The sequence below is a fragment of the Colias croceus genome, chromosome 29, assembly GCF_905220415.1.
Source record: "Colias croceus chromosome 29, ilColCroc2.1".
In the NCBI taxonomy this organism is placed as follows: domain Eukaryota; kingdom Metazoa; phylum Arthropoda; class Insecta; order Lepidoptera; family Pieridae; genus Colias; species Colias croceus.
This window is the reverse complement of record NC_059565.1, coordinates 2388886-2413233: the sequence shown is the minus strand read 5'-3', so window position 1 is coordinate 2413233 and position 24348 is coordinate 2388886. Positions and strand designations below refer to the sequence as shown.

General features: G+C 31.6%; 4 protein-coding genes across 4 annotated transcripts; 2 read left to right on the top strand and 2 right to left on the bottom strand.

Annotated features, from left to right (window-relative positions):
• The first annotated feature begins 2437 nt into the window (after window positions 1-2437).
• LOC123704264 (proline-rich extensin-like protein EPR1) lies at window positions 2438-8182 on the top strand. Its single transcript, XM_045652574.1, has 10 exons — window positions 2438-2465; window positions 3353-3418; window positions 3837-3881; window positions 4172-4255; window positions 4642-4710; window positions 5377-5751; window positions 6005-6163; window positions 6419-7519; window positions 7607-7660; window positions 7754-8182. The coding sequence occupies exons 1-10, from the start codon at window positions 2451-2453 to the stop codon at window positions 8180-8182; spliced, it is 2397 nt and encodes a 798-aa protein (XP_045508530.1). The 5' UTR covers window positions 2438-2450.
• A 518-nt stretch (window positions 8183-8700) lies between these two features.
• On the top strand, window positions 8701-9897 carry LOC123704263 (myb-like protein X). The gene has a single exon (XM_045652573.1). The coding sequence runs from the start codon at window positions 8701-8703 to the stop codon at window positions 9895-9897; it is 1197 nt and encodes a 398-aa protein (XP_045508529.1).
• A 2757-nt stretch (window positions 9898-12654) lies between these two features.
• Window positions 12655-17701, bottom strand: LOC123704458 (uncharacterized protein DDB_G0290685-like). The gene is made up of 4 exons (XM_045652847.1): window positions 17643-17701; window positions 16714-17382; window positions 16573-16626; window positions 12655-16450 (listed from the first exon to the last, which is right to left on the bottom strand). The coding sequence occupies exons 2-4, from the start codon at window positions 16855-16857 to the stop codon at window positions 12848-12850; spliced, it is 3801 nt and encodes a 1266-aa protein (XP_045508803.1). The 5' UTR covers window positions 16858-17382; window positions 17643-17701; the 3' UTR covers window positions 12655-12847.
• Window positions 16949-24086, bottom strand: LOC123704262 (midasin-like). The gene is made up of 13 exons (XM_045652572.1): window positions 23972-24086; window positions 23289-23354; window positions 22849-22983; window positions 21624-21782; window positions 21299-21343; window positions 20225-20308; window positions 20010-20075; window positions 19584-19808; window positions 18722-18901; window positions 18023-18406; window positions 17643-17801; window positions 17044-17382; window positions 16949-16957 (listed from the first exon to the last, which is right to left on the bottom strand). The coding sequence occupies exons 1-13, from the start codon at window positions 24044-24046 to the stop codon at window positions 16949-16951; spliced, it is 1926 nt and encodes a 641-aa protein (XP_045508528.1). The 5' UTR covers window positions 24047-24086.
• Window positions 24087-24348: the final 262 nt, after the last annotated feature.

Genomic DNA, 24348 nt, shown 5'->3' with positions numbered 1-24348 from the left:
CCTGTATACATATTTATCACATTCTTATATATTTCATTCATTTTTATAAATAAACTAGCGGTTCGCCCCGGCTTCGCCCGCGGTACCTACATGTTTATGTTTTTTTTTCATAAAAACTATCCTATCTCTCAAGTTGGATCGAACTGCACATGGTGTGCGAATTTTATTATAATCGGTTAAGTGATTTAGGAGTCCATTGAGGACAAACATTGTGACACGAGATTTATATATATTAAGATTAATAAATAAATAAATAAATATTTCGGGACTATTTTCACACACGGCACGATCTGATCCCATACTAAGCTTTCGCTTGTGTTATGGAAACCAGACGGCTGATAAACATACATATATAATACTAGCGGTCCGCCCCGGCTTCGCCCGTCGTACATATTCACGTTTTCTCTACATAAGAAAACTTCAAGGAATATTATAAAAAAAGAATTAACGAAAACGGTTAAGCCGTTCTCAAGTTATGCGCTTACCAACACATTTTGGGATTCATTTTTATATATAAGAAGATTAAATAAATACTTATACAGGGTGTAATCGTTAAGTGTGCACAGGCGATTATTCCGTAACTATTATAGATATCAAAAAACTTTAAACAGATATCGAAAGTATTTAACCTAATGAGTAAAATGGTCATAATAAATTTTTAAAAATAAAACGAGAAATATCTAAAAAATTAACTTGAAACCCTCCCATACATTTAGTATGAGATACGAATATCTAATGTACATGGGTTGATCCAAAAGTAATGATAATCAATATTAAACAAGGTCATTACAGTTATAATAATTATGTAGTTCTCTAGATAGTCTTCTAACTAGAAAATATACTTCAATATTTTTTTTCCTAAACTTAAAAAAAAAACTTTGACTTCATCCGCAAAACCCCCTCCACGCGGCCATCACTTCGCTGTCGTCTTAAAATAATTTATTGCTAAGAAAGTGTTTCCTGTGCCGAGGAAAGAGATAAAAGTAAATAAGAGCTAGATCTAAAAATAGGGTAGATGTTCAAGCATTTGGAATGCCGATTTTTGAATGGCAGCCATCGCAACTGACGCTTTGTGATCTGGTGCGTTGTCTTGGTGAAACAGCGTTCAGGTCCGCAGTTTGCCATGTCTCTTTTCCTTACTAACCTACCGCAATATTTTAATTTGGTCTGTTTAGTAAGAGCCCAATAAAGTGGCTACCTTTTTAAAATATTCCACCATAATTATTCCTTCAGCATCCCAAAAAACTACCGCTTTAATCTAACCTACTGATTTTCACTTTGAATTTCTTCATCGTCACTTTGGAAGCTCGCATCCAGGACATTGATTGTTTTTTGGTTTCAGCATAAATATGGTAAACTCGGGTAACGTCCATGATCACAAAACGTGACAAAAAATTATCCTGATATCATTAAAAATTTAGAAATTTACCCTCTACATGTCGAATCGTTGTTTCTTCTTTTCGTCCGGAAACATTCTGGCAGGCACGGTTCACATTCAAATTAATGTAAATAATTGGAAACGTGGCCTGTTTGTTATGATTTTTTTGTGATTACTTAGTGAATACATGAGCAAGCAAAAAACATTTATTTTATATTTTTATGTGCACAGGAAATACCCAATTATCATTACTTTTGGATCAACCTAGTACATTTAATATGAAAGATTTTAGCTTTTTCTTTCTTTTTTTGGTTTTCTGCTTTAATTACTTCGCAAATTTGAAGGGAAGTTCATTTAGAAACTGTAAATAGAGCTCCTCATTGTATTGCACAATGAGGACATCACTTCGATTATCTGCTATGAATACAAAATGTATGGGAAATAAAATGTATGGGAGCGTTTAATGTAACATTTTTGGATATTTCTCGTTTTATTTTTAAAAATTTATTATGGCCATTTTACTCATTAGGTTAAGTACTTTCGATATCAGTTTAAAGTTTTTTGGTATCTGCAATAGTTACGGAATAATCGCTTGTGCACACTTAACGATTACACCCTGTATAGATAATTAACACCCAGACACAGAGCAAACATCTACGTTGCCCCGGGTGGGAATCGAACCCACGACCAGTGACTTGGAAGGCAGGGCCACTACCAACCAAGCCAACCGGCCAGTTAAATAAATTGTGATAAGCTGCCATATGAACACTTTTTAGTGTTTATTTTCAATTTTTAACTTATTTAATGTATTTATGATATGCTGCCAATAAAAAGCATTTTTTTTTTGTTTATAAAATAGCAATGTGATTTCTTTACTTTATTTCATTATCACAACAATAAACAGTTTTAATATATTCAATCGTGCTATCTCACTTTATCTCTCAGATAAAAGATCGTTTAAGATAAAATTCACCTTTTGAAAGATAAAAAATCTATTAGTATTTATATAAAAATGCGAGATTTGTGTTTGTATGTCATAGTGATCTATTGCATCTCAAATTGGAGTGACAAGATGTATTATTTTAAGGTGAGTTTTCAATTAATTTAATTTTATATATTTTATTACAACTTAAGTACTTATTGATTTTTATTGTAAAAATAATTTGTATTTTTAAACTCAAAAACTTAATACAATAAAAACTAAGCAACTGTTAAACCCCTCGGTAATGTCCCTGATAGCTTATTAAATACTTTTAAACATATTTTCATACATGTTTGCAATTTTAATTGACCTATCCAAAAGTTGCGAAATCGACCCTTAAAAGCTACAATTCTTTCCTTGACGTAATACATTTTCCTAAAAATTACGAAACGGTCCAAATCATACATATTTTAATATAAATGTACATAAAAATTTTAAATAACTGTAAACAATTTAAAATCTTTACATCCAAACAAATTAAATGGTATTTAATTCGAAAATGAATTTGTAATTAAGTCGTTAATTTTTGCCTAATGACTTAACTTTACTCATCAAAATCTCTATTATCTTTTCTTTACGTCAATTTTTACGTTTTACACGTGTAAAAAATATAATTTTTAAGGGAGTTTCGAAAAGCTCTCCACATACTTCCCTGTAATATTTGTAACTACAGTAGATATTTTTTTTCATAGATTTAGCTAATAATTGTAGGTATAGGTATGTGTTTTATTCAAATATATCTTGGTCATTTATAAAAGTGAAGTCTCGTGTCCCCAAGTGGAGTATTAAGGGGGAGATGCATTTCACTGATCGATTTTCTGTAGAGACAAGTAGGTAATAAGCTTTCCGTGTCCTGACAGACCGAGGCATTTTTTTTTCTTCGTCTCCACCGGGAACCGAACGCAGGACGGTTCTATGCTCACGCGTCAACCACTGTACCAAGAAGGCGGTCGATCGGTCATTCATACTTATAAATATTTTCTTTATTTCAGTTTGTATTCGTCCTCTTGCTGTTTGAGCCTCAGTCCATCTTCTCTCATACCATTGCTAAGCCAGAGGTAAGTTAATATTTTATATACAAGAGTTAAAAAATATTGGAGGAATAATGTACTTTATGCAAAACTACAAACATATATTTAAAAATGTGCTTCTTTGCAATAAACTAGCAAAAAGCTTTTCGAATATTTCTAACGAAATTAAAAAAATACAGCATTTTCGTAAGATTAAGAATATTTTTGGTAACGTTAACTACGATATCGCTCTTGGGTAGCTTTTAAGTTTTAACGTCTATTAAAACATTAATTTTTAGTCAGAGTTGTATCTAAAGTAGTCTATGATTTTTACTAACAATATGCTCTACTTCGAATTTTACTTGCTTCTAAATTAAGCAATGAACATAACAACAAATAATATTAGAGCTTCAGTTCATATATCTTTAGACTCTACATTCAATTATTTATCTATTTATTTTTACAGGATCAGTCTGCACATGACAGGAGAAAGAGAGAAATAAATGATGTGGTAAGTTTAAGTTTTATTTTACTTTAATTATATAAGAAACATTAATTAATAGAATAACAAATTATTTTTGTTATTGTTATTTTTCGTTCTGTATAAATCTGTATTTTTGTAAGATTACCTAAGCATATTTTTAAAAAAAATAAGTATGAAAGTTTTTTCATGGGTGTATTTTTATCGTAAGATATTGAAATATCTACTTCAAGGAAATTATTTTTTTTATTTTACTGAAGTTTTTATTTTACTGTAGGCTTGCTTGCATTATCAATTTACTAACTAATTATTATTTTCAGAATATTCCAGCAGCGCCAACTCTACCCGATCTTAATTTAAATGAATTACCCAGCGACGTTCGAAAAATCTATGAAAACTCCCCAGTAAGTATATATTATTAAATATATTTACTAGGTTTCTGCCCGCGGCTTCGCCCCCGCAGTCAAAGGAAAACCCGCATAGTTCGCGTTCCCGTGGGATTTCCGGGATTGCGTCATTTTACCGGGATAAAAAGTAGCCTATGTCCTTTCTCGGGTATCAAAATATCTCCATACCAAATTTCATGAAAATTGGTTCAGTGCTTTAGGCGTGATTGAGTAACAGACAGACAGACAGAGTTACTTTCGCATTTATAATATTAGTATGGATTACGTTCAAAAGAAAAAGCTTTAAAAATGACCTTTACTCTTATGGATGTTCTTATATTATTACGTGTGTGTAATATTTATTTATTTTTTAATTTATATTAAATTATTTTTATTTACTTCAGGATTTTGCCAAATTTTTCGGAGGAAGTGATGACAATGACGATTCTGCTGTTCCCAAAGAAAATAATAACGTAAGTATTAAAATATATTAAAATAAATTTATCTAATTATCATTAGAAATCGTAAGTTTATTGTCTTAAAAAATCTATAGTACAATTAAAACCCTCATCTTTACTAAGAATACGTGATTGTAAAACAATACGTAAATTATTACCTAAATGTTTGTGTCTTGATTACCAAAAAAATAAATCTTCAAATATACCTATTTGATTTCTTCATTACGAATTGTCATAACTTAATATTACTTTCAGCAAATCTCCGCAAAACACAGTAATCACTTACCACAAAACCAAATCTACACAAGCAATTCTGAAAAAGAATTAATTCCTTCCTTCCTTCCATTTATTGTACCACAACATTTAACATTACAATGTACAGTATATATATGTAGTTGTATAGATACGACATTTAAAGAACAAAGTTACCTAATTTTTGAAAGATTGTTTTTGAAGTGAAACTTCTTTAGGCGCGTTGAGAGTAAAATTTCTCGTCATGGCAATAATGTCTCGTCATGGAGTATGAGATTTTGGTATCTTTGAATCTTGCCAATGAACTTTCACTTCTGACACGTGTGCTCGGTACACGTGTGCTTTTTTAATATCTTAGAAACAAAAATAACTAACTTTTTCATGATAGTAATTCATACAGCATAAGTGTAACATATTATATTTCTTTAGGAAATACCGCCAGCCCCTAAGATTGTGGAACAAAGACCTGATGAGGAAGAACCTGCCGATAGTGCTATCACTAGTGTCATAGTAGCAAAACCAGCTGTAAAATCTACTGAAGAAGAAAATGTACCTATACATCATACCAATGTCATAGTACAACAACCTGTTATAATTGAACCTCCTAATCTCGTCAATGTTATAAAAAATAGCAATGAAGATGACAGTAATTCTAAACCTTTTGTTAATAATGCAAATAGTGGAGAACCTCTGGACGATTTTAAAAATAAAGCAATCGCCATGTTTAACAAAATGCCAAATAAAGAGGAAAAGCCAAAAACGTATGGAATGGATTTAGTAGGAAATAAGGGAGTTGTATGGAATGTGAGTATATTTTGGGAAATAATTTTAAAAAGCAGCTTAGTTAACTTTAGTTATATTAAATTTATACACGATAATTTGATATTGTTTTTGTTTAATGGCATTCAAATGCTTTATAAAGGCGGAAGGCGCGGATTCCAATGCAACTTCGCGATCGATATTTTCTATTCTTTAAAAACGTATAGACGATAAACTTAATTTTACATTTTTAATTAAAAATATCTAGATTACCTTTTAACAACTATTTATTTTACAGGATTTGGACGAAACTCCCGTTGGAACCGACAATGTAGGTGTACCGAGCGTTAACACATATAAACCTCAAGAAACTGAAGAAAATAATAAAACTTCAAAAAATATTATATATGAGTATCCTAAGGAAAGCGATAGTGCAATACCCGTAGTAACAAAAGAGGTATGTCCTTATTATTTTATTGAAGTGAAACTTCTTTAGGCGCGTTGAGAGTAAAATTTCAAGAACGCCATGACAATACCGTCACGTAATGAAGTAAGGCGACGATTTTGTTATCTTCGAATCTTGTCGAAGAAGTTTCACTTCTGACACGTGTGCTCGCCACACACGCTCTTTATTATTTATTTGTGAGCTTTTATGATTAGATTTTGATTTAACATTATTTGTATAAATACAATATGTCTTTTAACATTTTAGGTGACACAGCGTCCCGTGGTAGTTTACGTAGATAAAGTACCAGAAAGTAAAAAACCCGTTGAAATTGATTCCGTTGTAGAACCTTCTCAGCCAGTCGTAATCGAACCGAAGCCAGAACCAATTAATTACGTCGTGGAAAAACCTGAGCCAGATTATAACAGCTATGAAAACACAATTGTTAAACCCAAAAACAACGAACCAGACAGTAATGTTCTGAAACAATCATTTGATAATCTCCTTAAACAGATTCCTCCCGTCAAACCGTTTAGACCACAGGCAGTTTATAAACCAAAGGTTGAGGCTCAGCCAGTCATAATCGAACCGAAGCCAGAACCAATTAATTACGTCGTGGAGAAACCTAAGCCAGATTATAATAGCTATGAAAACACAATTGTTAAACCCAAAAACAACGAACCAGACAGTAATGTTCTGAAACAATCATTTGATAATCTCCTTAAACAGATTCCTCCCGTCAAACCGTTTAGACCACAGGCAGTTTATAAACCAAAGGTTGAGGCTCAGCCAGTCATAATCGAAGCGAAGCCAGAACCAATTAATTACGTCGTGGAAAAACCTAAGCCAGATTATAATAGCTATGAAAACACAATTGATAAATCCAAAAACAACGAACCAAACAGTAATGTTCTGAAACAATCATTTGATAATCTCCTTAAACAGATTCCTCCATTTAAACCGTTTAAACCACAGGCAGTTTATAAACCAAAGGTTCAAAATCGTCCTTCTTATGTTAAACCAGCTCCAACTAATAATGTTATTATAGTACCGGTTCAACCTGAGCATCAAAACACATATGTTTATAAGCCTAGAAAGGAAAGCCATCCTATTGTATATCACAGGGCTACTAGAAAACCTTACAAACCCACATACATTGTAAAACCTCATTATACACATGAAAGAAAACCGGTAAAGAAGTATAGAGAAAGATCTCATAAACCAATGTATGATGAAGACAAGCTTAGGAGATCTTTTGCGAACCTTAATAATCAGTTAAATAATATGCAGTCGAAATCTAAGCCCGTCCAGGAACTACCAGGAACATATGGAATGAATCTACATAACGATAAAGGATACATGTGGAATGTAAGTCTTTAGATAATATTATATTTTATTAATTTTACCAAATGTTAGTATTAAACCAATTCTCCTACGAAAAATTGTTTTTTTCAGGACTTGAATCCGCCACAAGATACAGTTGTTAATTTTGGTGAAGGTGAACCTAAGGTAAGAGAATATGTAATTGCATTTTATAATTGTTATTCCAAATGTGATATTATTCAACCGCACTGAATAATTTTAATTCTTTATTATTTATAGAATAAACCAGCACACGAAGGTAATTACGTGGCACCGGAATCTACTGAAGCAACCGAGCCAACATCACAGTCAGCCGAACCCAACAGTTCTGCAGAATCTCAATCAAATGAGCAACCATCTTCGTCAAATCAGCAACCTTCATCATCAAATGAGCAACCATCTGAAGCGCATAAAAAACCATCTCCGTCATATGGAAAACCATCTCACCCGCATAAGAGACCATCGCACACAAGTGAAGCGACTAAGAATCCTGCTACAGAGAAACCGAAGGAGGAACATCGTCAACCAGAAAAACATTACCCAACTAAACATAAGCAAGAACATCAGAAACCTACTGAAAAACCTAAAGAAAGTAAACACGAACCTACAAAGAAAGAAAAGCCTGAAAATCAAGAGAAAAACCCACAGGTACATATCATATTAAAATAACTTATAGCTATATATAAAAATGAATCGCAAAATATGTTGGTAAGCGCATAACTCGAGATCGGCTGAACCGATTTCGATAATTATTTTTTTATTATATTCCTTGAAGTACGAGGATGGTTCTTATGTAGAGAAAATAACAAATTCACATAATATCCACTTTTCAGAAGAAACCGAATGAGAAGAAACCAGATGATTTCACCAAAAAGGATCTCGACAATCTTTTGAACAAGGTATGCTTTTTAAATAATCAATAATCACATAATATGTATAATGAAAACGAAACCTAAATATCATAAGTTTCAAAAATATCAACATTTAATTATTTAGTTAGTGGAATATTTATTTATTTTTTTTATTACAGAAGCAATTTTGGGACTGGCTTGCTGGATGGACGAAAAAATATATGGATTTATTAAATAAGGTAAATTATTACTATTTACCTTCAATTTAAACTTGATTTTGTTTTTCTAAATAATATAATAAATATTATCTAATTTTTGTTACAGCGTTTGAAAGATATGGTCAAACGGGAAGTTGCTAATCAATTACAGAAAGCTACGCACCAAAATCCTGAAACTGATAATAAAAACAACGCTCACGACAAAGATAACCAGACAAAAGAAAAACCAAAAGTTGAAAACAGCAGAAAAGAAAAACCTTCAAGCAATTCTGATGACACCAAGAAAAATAAAGAGGAACCTTCAAACAAATCAAAACCAAAAAGGAACACTGAGAAAAATGACAAAAAAGACAAGAACAGTCCAGCTGTAAAATCAAGCGAATCAAATGCAAATAATAGTGATAAACCTAAAAATAAAAATACTTCCAGTAATTCAAACCCCGAAACGAAGAGCAACAAACCTGCACATAAGTCCCCTGCAAGTAGTAATGAAGACAAAGAAAAACCTTCGGAATCAAATGGTCCATCAAATAATAATAACACCTCAGTTGATGTACACGCTGGCACGATCTACGGAAACACAGTGGGCAAGGATCATATTACAAATGTATTTGTTTTCTATAATGGCAATGGTACTGGAAATGAAGGTGCAAGTAATAATAAACCCGCAAACGATAATTCAAACGGTAATGAAAATAGAAAAGCAGATAATTCTAAAGAAGAGAAACCATCTAGTGAAGAATCTAATAAAAAAGACAACGATTCTAATGAAAAAATGAAGCCAAAATCAAAATCTTTACCTACTGATGACAATAAAAATTCACCAGATGAAAATTCTACAGAATCTAATGAAAAACCAAATAAAAAAGACAAAGCAGAAAAACCTGAATCGAATACTGAACCAATTAAAGAAAAAGAGCCTAAAAGTGACAAGTCAGAAGCTGATAGGAAAAAACCTGAAGCACGGAAAGAAAAGCCGAAAGAATCTTCAGAATCTAAGAAAGCTGCGGTACCTAAAAAATCTAAACCAACGGAAGAAAAGAAGCATTCGAAACCTGAAGAATCAAAATCTGCTAATGGAAAAAAACCATCAAGACCTAAAGAATCAAAACCGTCGACAGAAAAGAAACCATCCAAATCTAAAGAATTGAAACCCGTTATAGAAAAGAAACCTTCAAAATATAAAGAATCAAAACCAGTAAGAAACCTTCAAAATCTGAAGACGAAAAGAAATCTCCATAACCTAAAGAATCTAAAATACCTAAAGAAACCAGCAAGCAAAAGAGCAGAATCGTCTCCCGAACCTCAAAAGTGAAACAACTACCGTAGATAGTAAATCGAGTTAGCATTTTCAATAATTAGTATAGATTTATATAAGGAAAATTAATATATTCTATACTGTACCTAATATTATGTTATAATATAATATCATTGATTTATTTTTTACGAGTTTGCGAATTAGTCAATAAAGTAATTAACTGAAAAAAAATTAAAGTAATTAAAATTAACTGAATTTACCAAAAATATTTATTTTATTTATTGTCCTAGCTTTCCGAGCGCGGCTTCGCAAACCCGCATAGTTCCCGTTTCCGTAGTATTTCCGGGATAAAACCTATCCTATGCGTTAATCCAAAATATGTTGTATTTAACGACTTTTTTGCCTTATTGGTCGTCCATCCTGAGTTAACAAATGAACTTAACTACTTTACGTTTGGACAGCTACTTAAATATAAGTCACTTAAAATACCCTACCCCCTTCATACCCCTAGGAAGTGACTACCACACTTTTTGCGTTCAGATAAACATGCCATCATTAAGTTGATATCAGTAGTCCGTACGGCGGAGGTAAGTCCCACGAAAATCGTTACCTAATTGTTATGCTTTTAGAAATTATCTATTCGGTTTGATTTAAGTGCCATTAAATTGAATTTGTTAATTAGTAATTTAGCAAATAAATGTGTTCAAACGTAAATGTGTTTTTTTTATTATTATTATCCTTATTTTTACCTTCTGTTCATTTATAAAAACACTTATTTATGAAAAGAAAGTATTTATAACTAGAACTACGGAATTGATTTAAAATTATTTTTTTCTAGGTTCATTTGACTTAATAATATATTATAACATAGTTAATTAAATATCTATAAATCAGGAAACGACAATAATTAAAAGGAACATGACGACACAAATCCATTTTCCCTTTCAAATCCTCTAACGCTATTTCCTTCATTGTCTTTGAGTCGTATAAAAATTAGTAGGTAATCTTTAATATATATAAATCTCGTGTCACAATGTTTGTCCTCAATGGGCTCCTAAGCCACTTAACCGATTATAATAAAATTCGCACACCATGTGCAGTTCGATCCAACTTGAGAGATAGGATAGTTTAAATCTCAAATCGTTTTAGAGAAAGCGGGCGAAGCCGCGGCCGGTAAGCTAGTTTTATATTATGTTCATGGGTATAAATTTTATGTCACGGAGTTGTGAGTTTTATTCTGCTGAAAGATTTTAGGTAGGTATTTGAGTAGGTATGTATTCGTTTTAAGTTTCATATTTTATTCTATTCTATTGACTCAAAAGTTTGTCTCTGCTTATTATTATAGGAAAAATATATAGAGAAAATAGCGAGCATCAGGTATAAGAAAAATATTTGATTTTTTGTTTGTTTGTGACGATTGAACTCAAAAATTATTCGATCGATAATAAAAATTGTATTACAATAATTGGAAAGCCATATCTTTGTCACACATAGACTATATTCCTTAAACTTGATTCATAAGTTGTTACAAGCGACTTTTATTAAGAGCTGCGTACCCACAGAACATATTCTTAAGGAATACAATAAAATCAATGGTCTTGATATATTCGGTAGCCAGCTATCTCTATTTAAAAGATATGTTTTTAAATTCTTACGTACTCACAGAAATAAATTACCTAGTTGATAATACAGTTTTACCTTAGTTTTTTTTCCAAAATTTAATTTTAGCATATATATATACCTATATTATTATCAAATTTTGTTATGCAGTTTTCGTAAAGAACCTGCTTTCAGTATTTTTAATTGTAATATTCGTTAAAAAATATATAATGTTACAGATAAAGTTATGTACGCCGTATATCTGTCATACATCTCATGTTCAATGATTATTCTTGTAATGTTTCGTATTGATGTGGTGTTACTCAAATAAATAAATATGTAGGTAACTAAATTTTAACTTAATTTTAAGTGACTAATATTTAAGTACCTAGCTATCCAAACGTATTTAGTAGTTAAGTTCATTTGTTAACTCAGGATGGACGACCAACAAGGCAAAAAAGTCGTAAATTCTGTGCGATCTGTGTGTTAAGCTTAAGTGGCTTAAGAGGGAAAATATGAATATAAATGAAATAAAAAGGGCAATGATCACACCCAAAAGGTTGTTTCTTTTTGAAGCATTCTCTCTTCAAGTATTCTTCCGCATTAGTTACTAGTTTACTGCACACCAAACAGTTTGGTTTCACAAAGGGGTGCTCAACCACAGATGCTGGAGTTGCACTTCTAACATATACAGGTGTAATCGTTAAGTGTGCACAGGCGATTATTCCGTAACTATTACCGATATCAAAAAACTTTAAACTGATATCGAAAGTACTTAACGGAATGAGTAAAATGGCCATAATAAATTTTTAAAAATAAAACGAGAAACGCTAATAATTTGTGAATGAATCTATCAGTGAATCCTCCTAATATTTTAAATGCGAAAGTTTGTGAGGATGGATGTATGTGTATTGTGTATGTGTGCGTATGATTGTTACTCTTTCACGCAAAATATGTACCTACTACTCAACTGAATACAATTAAATTTAGCACACATTTTAGATTAACACATAGGATAGGTTTTATCCCGGAAATACTATGGGAACGGGAACTATGGCACACGGAAAGCTAGGACAATAAATAAAATAAATATTTGTTTGTAAATTAACTGCTTTAATGACTAATTCGCAAACTCATTAACAACAAATCAATGATATTAAATTAATTTTCCTTATAACTAACTCTATACTAATTACTATTATTGAAAATGCTAACTCGATTTACGGTACGATCTACGGTAGTGCTTGCTGGTTGTTCTGTGTTACAAGAATCAGTTGTTGTTTCTTCAGAACTGTTGCCAGAAGTTGTTGGAGCTTCCGTTGAATCTGTAGTTGTTTCACTTTGAGGTCCGGTAGACGATTATGCTCTTTTGCTTGCTGGTTTCTTTAAGTATTTTAGATTCTTTAGGTTATGGAGATTTCTTTTCGTCTTCAGATTTTGAAGGTTTCTTTTCTGTAGCGGGTTTCGATTCTTTAGATTCGGATGGTTTCTTTTCTGTAGCGGGTTTCGATTCTTTAGATTTTGAAGGTTTCTTTTCTGTAGCGGGTTTTAATTCTTTAGATTTGGATGGTTTCTTTTCTGTAGCGGGTTTCGATTCTTTAGATTCGGATGGTTTCTTTTCTGTAGCGGGTTTCGATTCTTTAGATTTGGAAGGTTTCTTTTCTGTAGCGGGTTTTAATTTTTTAGATTTGGATGGTTTCTTTTCTGTAGCGGGTTTCGATTCTTTAGATTCGGATGGTTTCTTTTCTGTAGCGGGTTTCGATTCTTCAGATTTTGAAGGTTTCTTTTCTGTAGCGGGTTTTATTTCTTTAGATTTGGATGGTTTCTTTTCTGTGGCGGGTTTCGATTCTTTAGATTCGGATGGTTTCTTTTCTGTAGCGGGTTTCGATTCTTTCGATTCGGATGGTTTCTTTTCTGTAGCGGGTTTCGATTCTTTAGATATTGAAGGTTTCTTTTCCGTAGCGGGTTTTAATTCTTTAGATTTGGATGGTTTCTTTTCTGTAGCGGGTTTCGATTCTGTAGATTTTGAAGGTTTCTTTTCTGTAGCGGGTTTCAATTCTTTAGATTTGGATGGTTTATTGTCTGGTTTTGATTCTTTAGATTTTGAAGGTTTTTTTCCATTAGCAGATTTTGATTCTTCAGGTTTCGAAGGCTTTTTTTCTTCAGTCGGTTTAGATTTTTTAGGTTCAGCCGCTTTCTTAGAGTCTGAAGATTCTTTCGGCTTTTCTTTCTGCGCTTCAGGTTTTTTCTTGTCAGCTTGTGACTTGTCACTTTTAGGCTCTTTTTCTTTACTTGATTCAGTATTCGATTCAGGTTTTTTTGCTTTGTCTTTTTTATTTTCAGATCTTGGTTTTTCTTTGCTATCGGACTTTGTTTCAGGTTTCTTATTAGATTCTTTACTAGCTTCAGCAGATGATTCATTAGATGAATTATTATCTACACTATCGTTTTTCTTTTCTTCTGGTTCTCTTTTCTTATCGGCTGATGCCTTATTTTCAGGTTTGGATTTTTTATTTGGTTTTTCATTAGGTTTTTTCTTGTCAGCTTCTGACTTGTCACTTTTAGGCTCTTTTTCTTTACTTGGTTCAGTATTCGATTCAGGTTTTTCTGCTTTGTCTTTTTTATTTTCAGATCTTGGTTTTTCTTTGCTATCAGACTTTGTTTCAGGTTTCTTAATAGATTCGTTACTAGCTTCAGCAGATGATTCATTAGATGAATTATTATCTACACTTTCGTGTTTCTTTTCTTTTGGTTCTCTTTTTTTATCGGTTGATGCTTTATTTTCAGGTTTGGATTTTTTATTTGGTTTTTCATTAGGTTTTTTCTCGTCAGCTTCTGACTTGTCACTTTTAGGCTCTTTTTCTTTACTTGGTTCAGTATTCGATTCAGGTTTTTCTGCTTTGTCTTTTTTATTTTCAGATCTTGGATTTTCTTTGCTATCGGGCTTTGTTTCAGGTTTCTTATTAGATTCGTTACTAGCTTCAGCAGATGATTCATTAGATGAATTATTATTTACACTATCGTTTTTCTTTTCTTTTGGTTCTCTTTTTTTATCGGCTGATGCCTTATTTTCAGGTTTGGATTTTTTGTTTGGTTTTTCATTCGATTCTGTAGAATTTTCATCTGGTGAACTTTTGTTCTCGTCATCTCTTTCATTTTCTGGACTTGATTCACTTTTGTGTGGAGCTTTGGATTCTTTGCTTGGTTTCTTATTATTTTCATCCATTGAATTGTCATCAGTAGGTAAAGATTTTGATTTTGGCTTCATTTTTTCATTAGAATCGTTGTCTTTTTTATTAGATTCTTCACTAGATGGTTCAGTATTTGATTCAGGTTTTTCTGCTTTGTCTTTTTTATGTTCAGATCTTGGTTTTTCTTTGCTTTCGGGATTTGTTTCAGGTTTCTTTTTAGATTCGTTACTAGCTTCAGCAGATGAATCATTAGATGAATTATTATCTATACTATCGTTTTTCTTTTCTTTTGGTTCTCTTTTTTTATCGGCTGATGCCTTATTTTCAGGTTTGGATTTTTTGTTTGGTTTTTCATTCGATTCTGTAGAATTTTCATCTGGTGAACTATTGTTCTCGTCGTCTCTTTCATTTTCTGGACTTGATTCACTTCTGTGTGGAGCTTTGGATTCCTTGCTTGCTTTCTTATCATTTTCATCAGAATTTTCATCCGATGAATTGTCATCAGTAGGTAAAGATTTTGATTTTGGCTTCATTTTTTCATTAGAATCGTTGTCTTTTTTATTTGATTCTTCACTAGATGGTTTCTCCTCTTTTGAATTATCTGCTTTTTTATTTTCATCGCCGTTTGAATTATCGTTTGCGGGTTTATTATTACTTGCACCTTCATTTCCATTAGTACCATGGCCATTATAGAAATTAAATACATTTTTAATATGATCCTTGCCCACTGTGTTTCCGTAGATTGTGCCAGCGTGTACATTAACTGAGGTGTTATTATTATTTGATGGACCATTTGATTCCAAAGGTTTTTCCTTATCTTCATTACTACTTGCAGGGGACTTATGTGCAGGTTTGTTGCTCTTCTGTTTGCGTTTTGAATTACTGGAAGTATTTTTATTAGCCTTCGGTTCGCTTGATTTTTCAGCTGGACTGTTTTTGTCTTTTTTGTAATTTTTCTCAGTGTTCCTTTTTGGTTTTGATTTGTTTGAAGGTTCCTCTTTCGGTTTCTCTGTAGCAGGTTTCTTAGTCGCTTCATGTGTGTGCGATGGTCTCTTATGCGGGTGAGATGGTTTATGGCGGTTATGTGACGGAGATGGTTTTTTATGCGCTTCAGATGGTTGCTTATTTGATGAAGATGATTCTTCATTTGATGATGAGGGTTGCTCATTTGACGAAGATGTTTGTTCATTTGACGAAGACAGTTGCTCATTTGATGAAGATGGTTCTTCATTTGATGATGAGGGTTGCTCATTTGACGAAGATGGTTGTTCATTTGATGATGAGGGTTGCTCATTTGACGAAGATGGTTGTTCATTTGACGAAGATGGTTCTTCATTTGATGATGAGGGTTGCTCATTTGACGAAGATGGTTGTTCATTTGATGATGAGGGTTGCTCATTTGACGAAGACGGTTGCTCATTTGATGAAGATGGTTCTTCATTTGATGATGAGGGTTGCTCGTTTGACGAAGATGGTTGTTCATTTGACGAAGACGGTTGCTCATTTGATGAAGATGGTTCTTCATTTGATGATGAGGGTTGCTCATTTGATGAAGATGGTTCTTCATTTGATGATGAGGGTTGCTCATTTGACGAAGATTGTTGTTCCTTTGATGAAGAAGGTTGTTCATTTGATGAATCTGGTTGTTCATTTGACGAAGATGGTTGTTCATAAGACGAAGATGGTTGCTCATTTGATGAAGATGGTTGCTCGTTTGATTGAGATTCTGCAGAACTGTTGGGTTCGGCTGACTGTGATGTTGGCTCGGTTGCTTCAGTAGATTCCGGTACCACGTAATTACCTTCGTGTGCTGGTTTATTCTTTAAATAATAAAGAATTAAAATTATTATTCAGTGCGGTTGAATATTATACAATAATTACGGTTGAATATAATACATTTGGAATAACAATTATAAAATGCAATTACATATTATTCTCTCACCTTATGTTCACCTTCACCAACATTAACAACTGTATCTTGTGGCGGATTCAAGTCCTGAAAAAAAAATTTCGTAAGGGAATTGCTTTAATACTAACATTTGGTAAAATTAACAAAATATATTAATATTCTCTAAAGACTTACATTCCACATGTATCCTTTATCGTTATGTAGATTCATTCCATATGTTCCTGGTAGTTCCTGGACGGGCTTAGATTTCGACTGCATATTATTTAACTGATTATTAAGATTCGCAAACGATTTCCTAAGCTTGTCTTCATCATACATTGGTTTATGAGATCTTTCTCTATATTTCTTTAACGGTTTTCTTTCATGTGTATAATGAGGTTTTACAATGTATGTGGGTTTGTAAGGTTTTCTAGTAGCCCTGTGATATACAAAAGGATGGCTTTCCTTTCTAGGCTTATATACATATGTGTTATGATGCTCAGTTTGAACCGGTACTATAATTACATTATTATTTGGAGCTGGTTTAACAAAAGAAGGACGATTTTCAACTTTTGGTTTATAAACTGCCTGTGGTCTTAACGGTTTAAAAGGTGGAATCTGCTTAAGGAGATTATCAAATGATTGTTTCAGAACATTACTGTCTGGTTCGTTGTTTTTGGGTTCATCAATTGTGTTTTCATAGCTGTTATAATCTGGCTCAGGTTTTTCCACGACGTAATTAATTGGTTCTGGTTTCGGTGCGATTATGACTGGTTGAGAAGGTTCTTCAACGGAATCAATTTCAACGGGTTTTTTACTTTCTGGCACTTTGTCTACGTAAACTACCACGGGACGCTGTGTCACCTAAAATGTTAAAAGACATATTGTATATTATATACAAATAATGTTAAATCAAAATCTAATCATAAAAGCTCACAAATAAATAAAAAAGGGCGTGTGTGGCGAGCACACGTGTCAGACGTGAAACTTCTTCGACAAGATTCAAAGGTACCAAAATCGTCGCCTTACTTCATGACTAGACGATATTTCTATGACGTGACCTTGAAATTTTACTCTCAACGCGCCTAAAGAAGTTTCACTTCAATAAAATAATACGAACAAACCTCTTTTGTTACTACGGGTATTGCACTATCGCTCTCCTTAGGATACTCATATATGATATTTTTTGAAGGTTTATTATTTTCTTCAGTTTCTTGAGGTTTATATGTGTTAACGCTCGGTACTCCTACATCATCACTTCCCACGGGGGTTTCGTCCAAATCCTGTAAAATAAATAGTTTAGTTTAAAGTATAATCTGGATCGCTTTAATTAAAAATGTAAAATTAAGTTTATCGAGTATACATTTTTAAAGAATAGAAAAAAATCGATCACAAGGTTATAAAGCATTTAAATGCTATAAAACCAAAAAAAATACCAAATTATCGTATATAAATGAAATATAACTAAGTTGCTTTTTACAATTATTTCACAAAATATACTCACATTCCATACAACTCCCTTATTTCCTTTTAAATCCATTCCATACGTTTTTGGCTTTTCCTCTTTATTTGCAAAATCGTTTGGCATTTTGTTAAACATGGCGATTGCTTTATCTTTAAAATCGTCCAGAGGTTCTTCACTATTTGCATTATTAACCAAAGGTTTAGTATTATCATCTTCATTGCTATTTTTTATAACATTGTCGAGATTAGAAGGTACAATTATAACAGGTTGTTGTACTATGACATTGGTATGATGTATAGGTACATTTTCTTCTTCAGTAGATTTTACAGCTGGTTTTGCTACTATGACACTAGTGATAGCACTATCGGCAGGTTCTTCCTCATCAGGTCTTTGTTCCACAATCTTAGGCGCTGGCGGTATTTCCTAAACAAATATAATATGTTACACTCTTGCACTATGAATAATTATTATCATGAAAAAGAATTACCAAAAAAATAGTTATTTAAGTTCCTAAGAAATAAATATAAAAAAGAGCGTATGTGCTGAGCACTAGTGTCAGAAGTGAAACTTCTCAAGATTCAAAGATACCAAAATTGTCGCCTTACTCAATGACGTGACAATATTGCCACGATGCGACCTTGAAATTTTACTCTCAACGCGCCCAAAGAAGTTGCACTTCTAAAACTATATCAAATATTAATTAATTTGTTCTATTGTAATAAGAAATAAATGCCATACCACTCCGTCATCAGTCACAGGAGTAAGAATAATCTTCTCGTTAGATACAGGTTGCACTTCGTTACTACCACTCCAAATATTGCCTTGATTGTCTTTGTTAAGTTTGTTTTCATTGGAATCGATTGATACAGAATTAGGTCCTTGATTGGAATCGATGCCAACTGGGGTTTCACTTAAGTCCTGTAATTTAATAAATAAGATTAATGTCTAAGTTATTTAGTGGGTTGTTTAAAGCCGGCTACTCACGCACATGCCGCAGGGGTAATATTGTAATAATCTCGGTTGGTCAGCGGTCGGAGCAATTTCAGATGTTCTCGAAATTGCACCTGCTTGCCTATACAATTATACATATCACAATTAAGGAGCCAATTAAGGGTGCAATTCCAATATTGCCCCTGCTGCAGGTAGGTGCGTAGCCGGATTTATATGGTATTTTTGAGATTTCTATGTGTCAACTAAATTAATTATTATTTATTGTTTAGTTTAATTATCACTTGGAATAAAATTAGATATTGTAGTCATAATCTAATCAATTTAACGAAACTGTTAAGTTATTTTCTCTAGTTTCAATATTATAAAATTATTATTTTTATCTTTACTTATTGTTAATATATTTATATTAGCGGATTCGGAAGCTGTGTCTTTTATCACTACATAGTATGAAACAAAGGCCCTTTCTCTGTCCCTTTGTATGCTTAAATCTTTAAACTACGCTACAGATTTTTATGCGGTTTTTTTACTAGATAAAGTGATTCAAGAGATATATATAGGTATATAATTTATTAGGTTTAAGACAAAGTGGGCGAAGCGAATAAATTATGATGCTATTTTATAAAACTATTGCAATTAATAATCTACTTACGTTCCAAACAGTTCCATGGTTTCCTGTTAAATCCATACCATAAGTTTTACCCTTATGCCTGTTAACACTTGGAATTTCATCGAACATATCCATTGCTCTGTCTTTAAAACCTTCTTTAGGTTTATTTTCATATACTGTTTCCTTTTCAGGTATTAATTCTTTTTCAGGATTGTTCGTGTAGATTTGGTTTTGCGGTAAGTGGTTACTCTTTTTTGCGGAGATTTCCTGAAAATAGTGCTAAGTTTTGATAATTCGTGATAAAGAAATCAAAATAATATATTTTGAAATTTTAGGTTTTAGGAGGAGACACTACTGGTTAACTTACATATTGTTTTAATATTACATAATAGAGATTAGGATTTTAATTGTTCTTACAATTTTTTATGGCAATAAGATAAACTTATTATAATATATTTTAATACTTACGTTTTCATTTTCTTTGGGAGCAGAATCGTTATTTTCATCACTACCACCGAAGAATTTGGCAAAATCCTGAAGAAAAGAAAAATAGTTAAATATAAATGAAAAAATAAATAATTTTAAACACACTCTGATATTATGAGAACATCCATAACAGTTTAGATGTTTTTAAAGCTTTTTCTTTTATAAAATTAAAATATAAGATATTTTTATATACTTACCGGGGAGTTTTCATAGATTTTTCGAACGTCGCTTGGTAATTCATTTAAATTAAGATCGGGTAGAGTTGGCGCTGCTGGAATATTCTGAAAATAATAATTAGTTAGTAAAATTTTAATTAAATTGAACTCATGTTTTTTATTTTATTTATTTATTTATTTACAAAGGATAGCCAACAATTGTTTACACTATATATGGCATAAAAGGAAAAATACAATTTAACGTATCAAGTGTAACAATTACTTACAGGCTAACACCACATGCCTTTGAAAACGGTTATGAGTTATGAGCATTAAAAAAAAAAAACTGATAAATACCTACACAAGATAACGTTTAACAATTATTAATAAAATAGTATTTAAAAACTAATGTCAGTCATATTAAAATAAAATCGGCATACAAAAATTACAATTTTAAAATATTAAATGAAAATACATAAAAAGTTAAAAACCAACATAAAAATTCATTTTTTTATAATAAAAATAATATAATATAATATCTACATAAAAATAAAGTTCGACAGACAAAATATCTATTTAAACAATGTAAATATTCAAGTTAAGATAAAATCGGCAATTAATTTACAATTTTCAAATATAAGATTAAAATACTTAAAAAAAAAACCAACATAAAAATTCAATAGTTCCATGTTCCTTTATAAAACACAGTATCCTTTAAGTATTTAAATATATAAGTATCAAAATATACCTTTGATAAGACCTTTTTTATATCTTTCATTTTAAGATTGGAAAAAAAGGTTATTTTTAAGCAATCTTAAAAACCACAGATCACAGAAACTAAAGGATCTCTATGTTAAAAACGATGCGTGTTGTTTTTTTAAAGTAAAACTTTTATTACATCGTCTCAAACTTTTTGGTCTGTGTAGCGCATGTCGCGTGACGCACGATACGTACGATAATTATCGTACAAATACGATAATTTTTAGTTAAATGTCGATAGTGTGAAAAAAAGTTTCACTTTTGCCGTGGTTTCATAAAACCACACAACATTTTTATTTATTTTCATACGATAAATTCGTATCTTGATGATTCTAGAAAAAATAATGTTAAACTTACCTCGTCGTTTATTTCTCTCTTTCTCCTGTCATGTGCAGACTGATCCTGTAAAAATAAATAGATAAATAATTGAATGTAGAGTCTAAAGATATATGAACTGAAGCTCTACTATTATTCGTTGTTATGTTCATCGCTTAATTTAGAAGCAAATAAAATTCGAAGTAGAGCATATTGTTAGTAAAAATCATAAACTGCTTTAGTTTCAACTCCGACTAAAAATAATGTTTTTAATAATTGAATATTTTTTCCAGCTGAAATTAAGTTTACTTGCAAATTAATAATTATGTTCTCATATCAATTGATTTACGTATTCTATAAAAATTACCTCATCATCATAATCAGATTTATCATTTTTCTTGTCTTCACCATCTTTATCAGTCTTTTTAGCATCTTCAGCACTTGCTGGCTTTTCTTCCGAATCATTTTCTACTGATTTCTTATTTTCGTCTTTTTTGTCTTCTACAGGTTCGATAGGGTGCACTTCCTAAAATTGGTTGAAATTAACGTCATATTTTCAAACAAGTATTCTTATTAATAATTCGTGTATCATAATATTTTAAAGCTCGTAATTTTTATATGGAGATGTCGATAAACGGACAATTTGGCTCAGTTTGCTATCGGTTAAAAAGTCGGGATTTTTTAGGACATATTAATCTAAAAGCTGGCTCTTGCATAGCGTAATAGTATAAAACCGCTTATCAGAGAATTTATAATTTTCATAATAATAAAAATATTAGGATATGAATTCAAATTTTGTTCAACTTATTTTTGGAATAATCAATTACTACGTACTTCTGGTTTCCATTCCACGAATTGATAACCCTGACCATTTGTAAATGGTCTGACGGACTGATCGAAATCAAGACGTTTTGGTGTTTCGTTATTGGCTTGGTCCTGCAATTTTATATTGGGGTTGTTTTTAATATATTTTCTCTAGTTAAATGGTCTTAAAAATCAATTGTTCTGTTGTTGAAACTTGATAATGGTTGGACAGATTTGGCTTCTTTAGATTTTGATTTGTGGACGAAATTGGAAAGTTTAGGCATAGGTAGATACGTAAATTATAAGTAACTAGCTCTTACCCGCGGTTTCACCCGCATTGCTCCGCTCCTGTAAGTTTTAGCGTGATGATACATAGCCTATAACCTTCCTCGATAAATGGGCTATCTAACACCGAAAGAATTTTTCAAATCGGACCAGTAGTTTCTGAGATTAGCGCGTTCAAACAAAAATTCAAACAAACAAACAAACTCTTCAGCTTTATAATATTAGTAAAGATGAAAAAAAAAAGATCAATTTATGTAGGTGATACGCATTAACCGGGTCATCTTGTTATTAATAAACTAGTGATACTAACTAATTAAAAAAAAAATGGTTGCATAATGAGTATTAATAATGATTTCTACGCTATTAGTTTTAGAGATTGTAAATTTTTGAAAGAACAGATATTTACTAGAATTAAGACAATAAGAAATAACATTTCAAAGAAAAACGTCTAACCTTCCTTGAAAAAAATCTTTTTCTATATAGATCACTTAAAAATTGCTTACCTGTTCGAACGGTTTCCTTATAATATGGTAATAGATAATCTCAAATAAAGACGGTTTCTTTGCATTGTTATCTATTATCTGTAATCCATTATCTGGGAGAGGTTTAACCTCAAACACATCGGTGTCATTGGAGGCCTGGAATAAAAAATAGATAGATACAGATAGATATTAAATTTTAGGTATGTTTTAATATAAATAAAATTGTGTAAAGCTATTAATTTTACATTTATATCTATAATGTTGTATATCAAAATATTTTATGGCTGATAAACATTTAAGTAATGTAATTTTGAAATAATAATTATTACAAATTCACAGCGATTCATTTGAATATTATTGTATGTTTGCATATCAATTTCGCAAAAACAACTGAACAGATTTACGTAGATGCCATTTAGCCAGGTTCACGGTTTATAAACATTTAAAAAAAATTCACTTACCTCTGGTTTAGGAATCGTATGAGTGAATATGGAATGAGGCTCAAACAGCAAGAGGACGAATACAAACTGAAATAAAAAGATTTTAAAAATAAGTACTTTTTTATTTTGATTCATAATATATTTTCTATGAATAAATAAATGAATTATACAAAAATATGTCAGTACAATTAAGTGTAAGTATGAGATTTCATGTAAACTCTATTGATACATTATTTCTTAATATGAAAACAATGAAAGGTTATACGTTAGCACAAATCATTCGTCAAATTAACGACTTAATTACGATTTTAATTCAACCATTATCAGTATCACAACTTCTGGATATTATGTGTCTTTTAGCTTACTTAAGCGAGCTAGCGCGCAAGAGCAACTTTTGTCTCCTTCACTATTTAGTCTCTCCCATCAACTCTATGGGCTAGTAAGAAAGTGCACGCACGTAGCGACGCAACTCCCCGTACAGTTGATGGGAGAGACTAAATAGTGAACGAGACAAAAGTTGCTCTTGCGTGCTAGCTCTTAAAATGATAAAACTTTATTAATTATATTTAAAAGTGTTAAATAGGATATCAGTGAGATTATCAAGGGGTGTAACCGGCATTTAGTGTTTTATTATGCTTGAGGTTCAATATCTTAAATCAATTTTAATAAAATGGTAATAAATATCAAATTAATTAAAAGCTTACCTTAAAATAATACATCTTGTCACTACAAGTGTAGATGCGATAGAGCACTATGACATACAAACACAAATCCAGCATTTTTATATAAAACTAATAGTTTTTTTATCTTTCAAAAGGTGAATTTTATCTTAAATGATCTTTTATCTGTATCTTATATTGAAAGATAAATTTGTACGTGAGGTCGTTATTGTGAAAATAATGACCACAGGTGTTAACTTAGATATTATTAATCACTACATAATATAAAACAAAGTCGCTTTCTCTGTCCCTATGTCCCTTTGTATGCTTAAATCTTTAAAACTACGCAACGGATTTTGATGCGGTTTTTTTTAATAGATAGAGTGATTCAAGAGGAAGGTTTTAGTATATAATTTATTAGG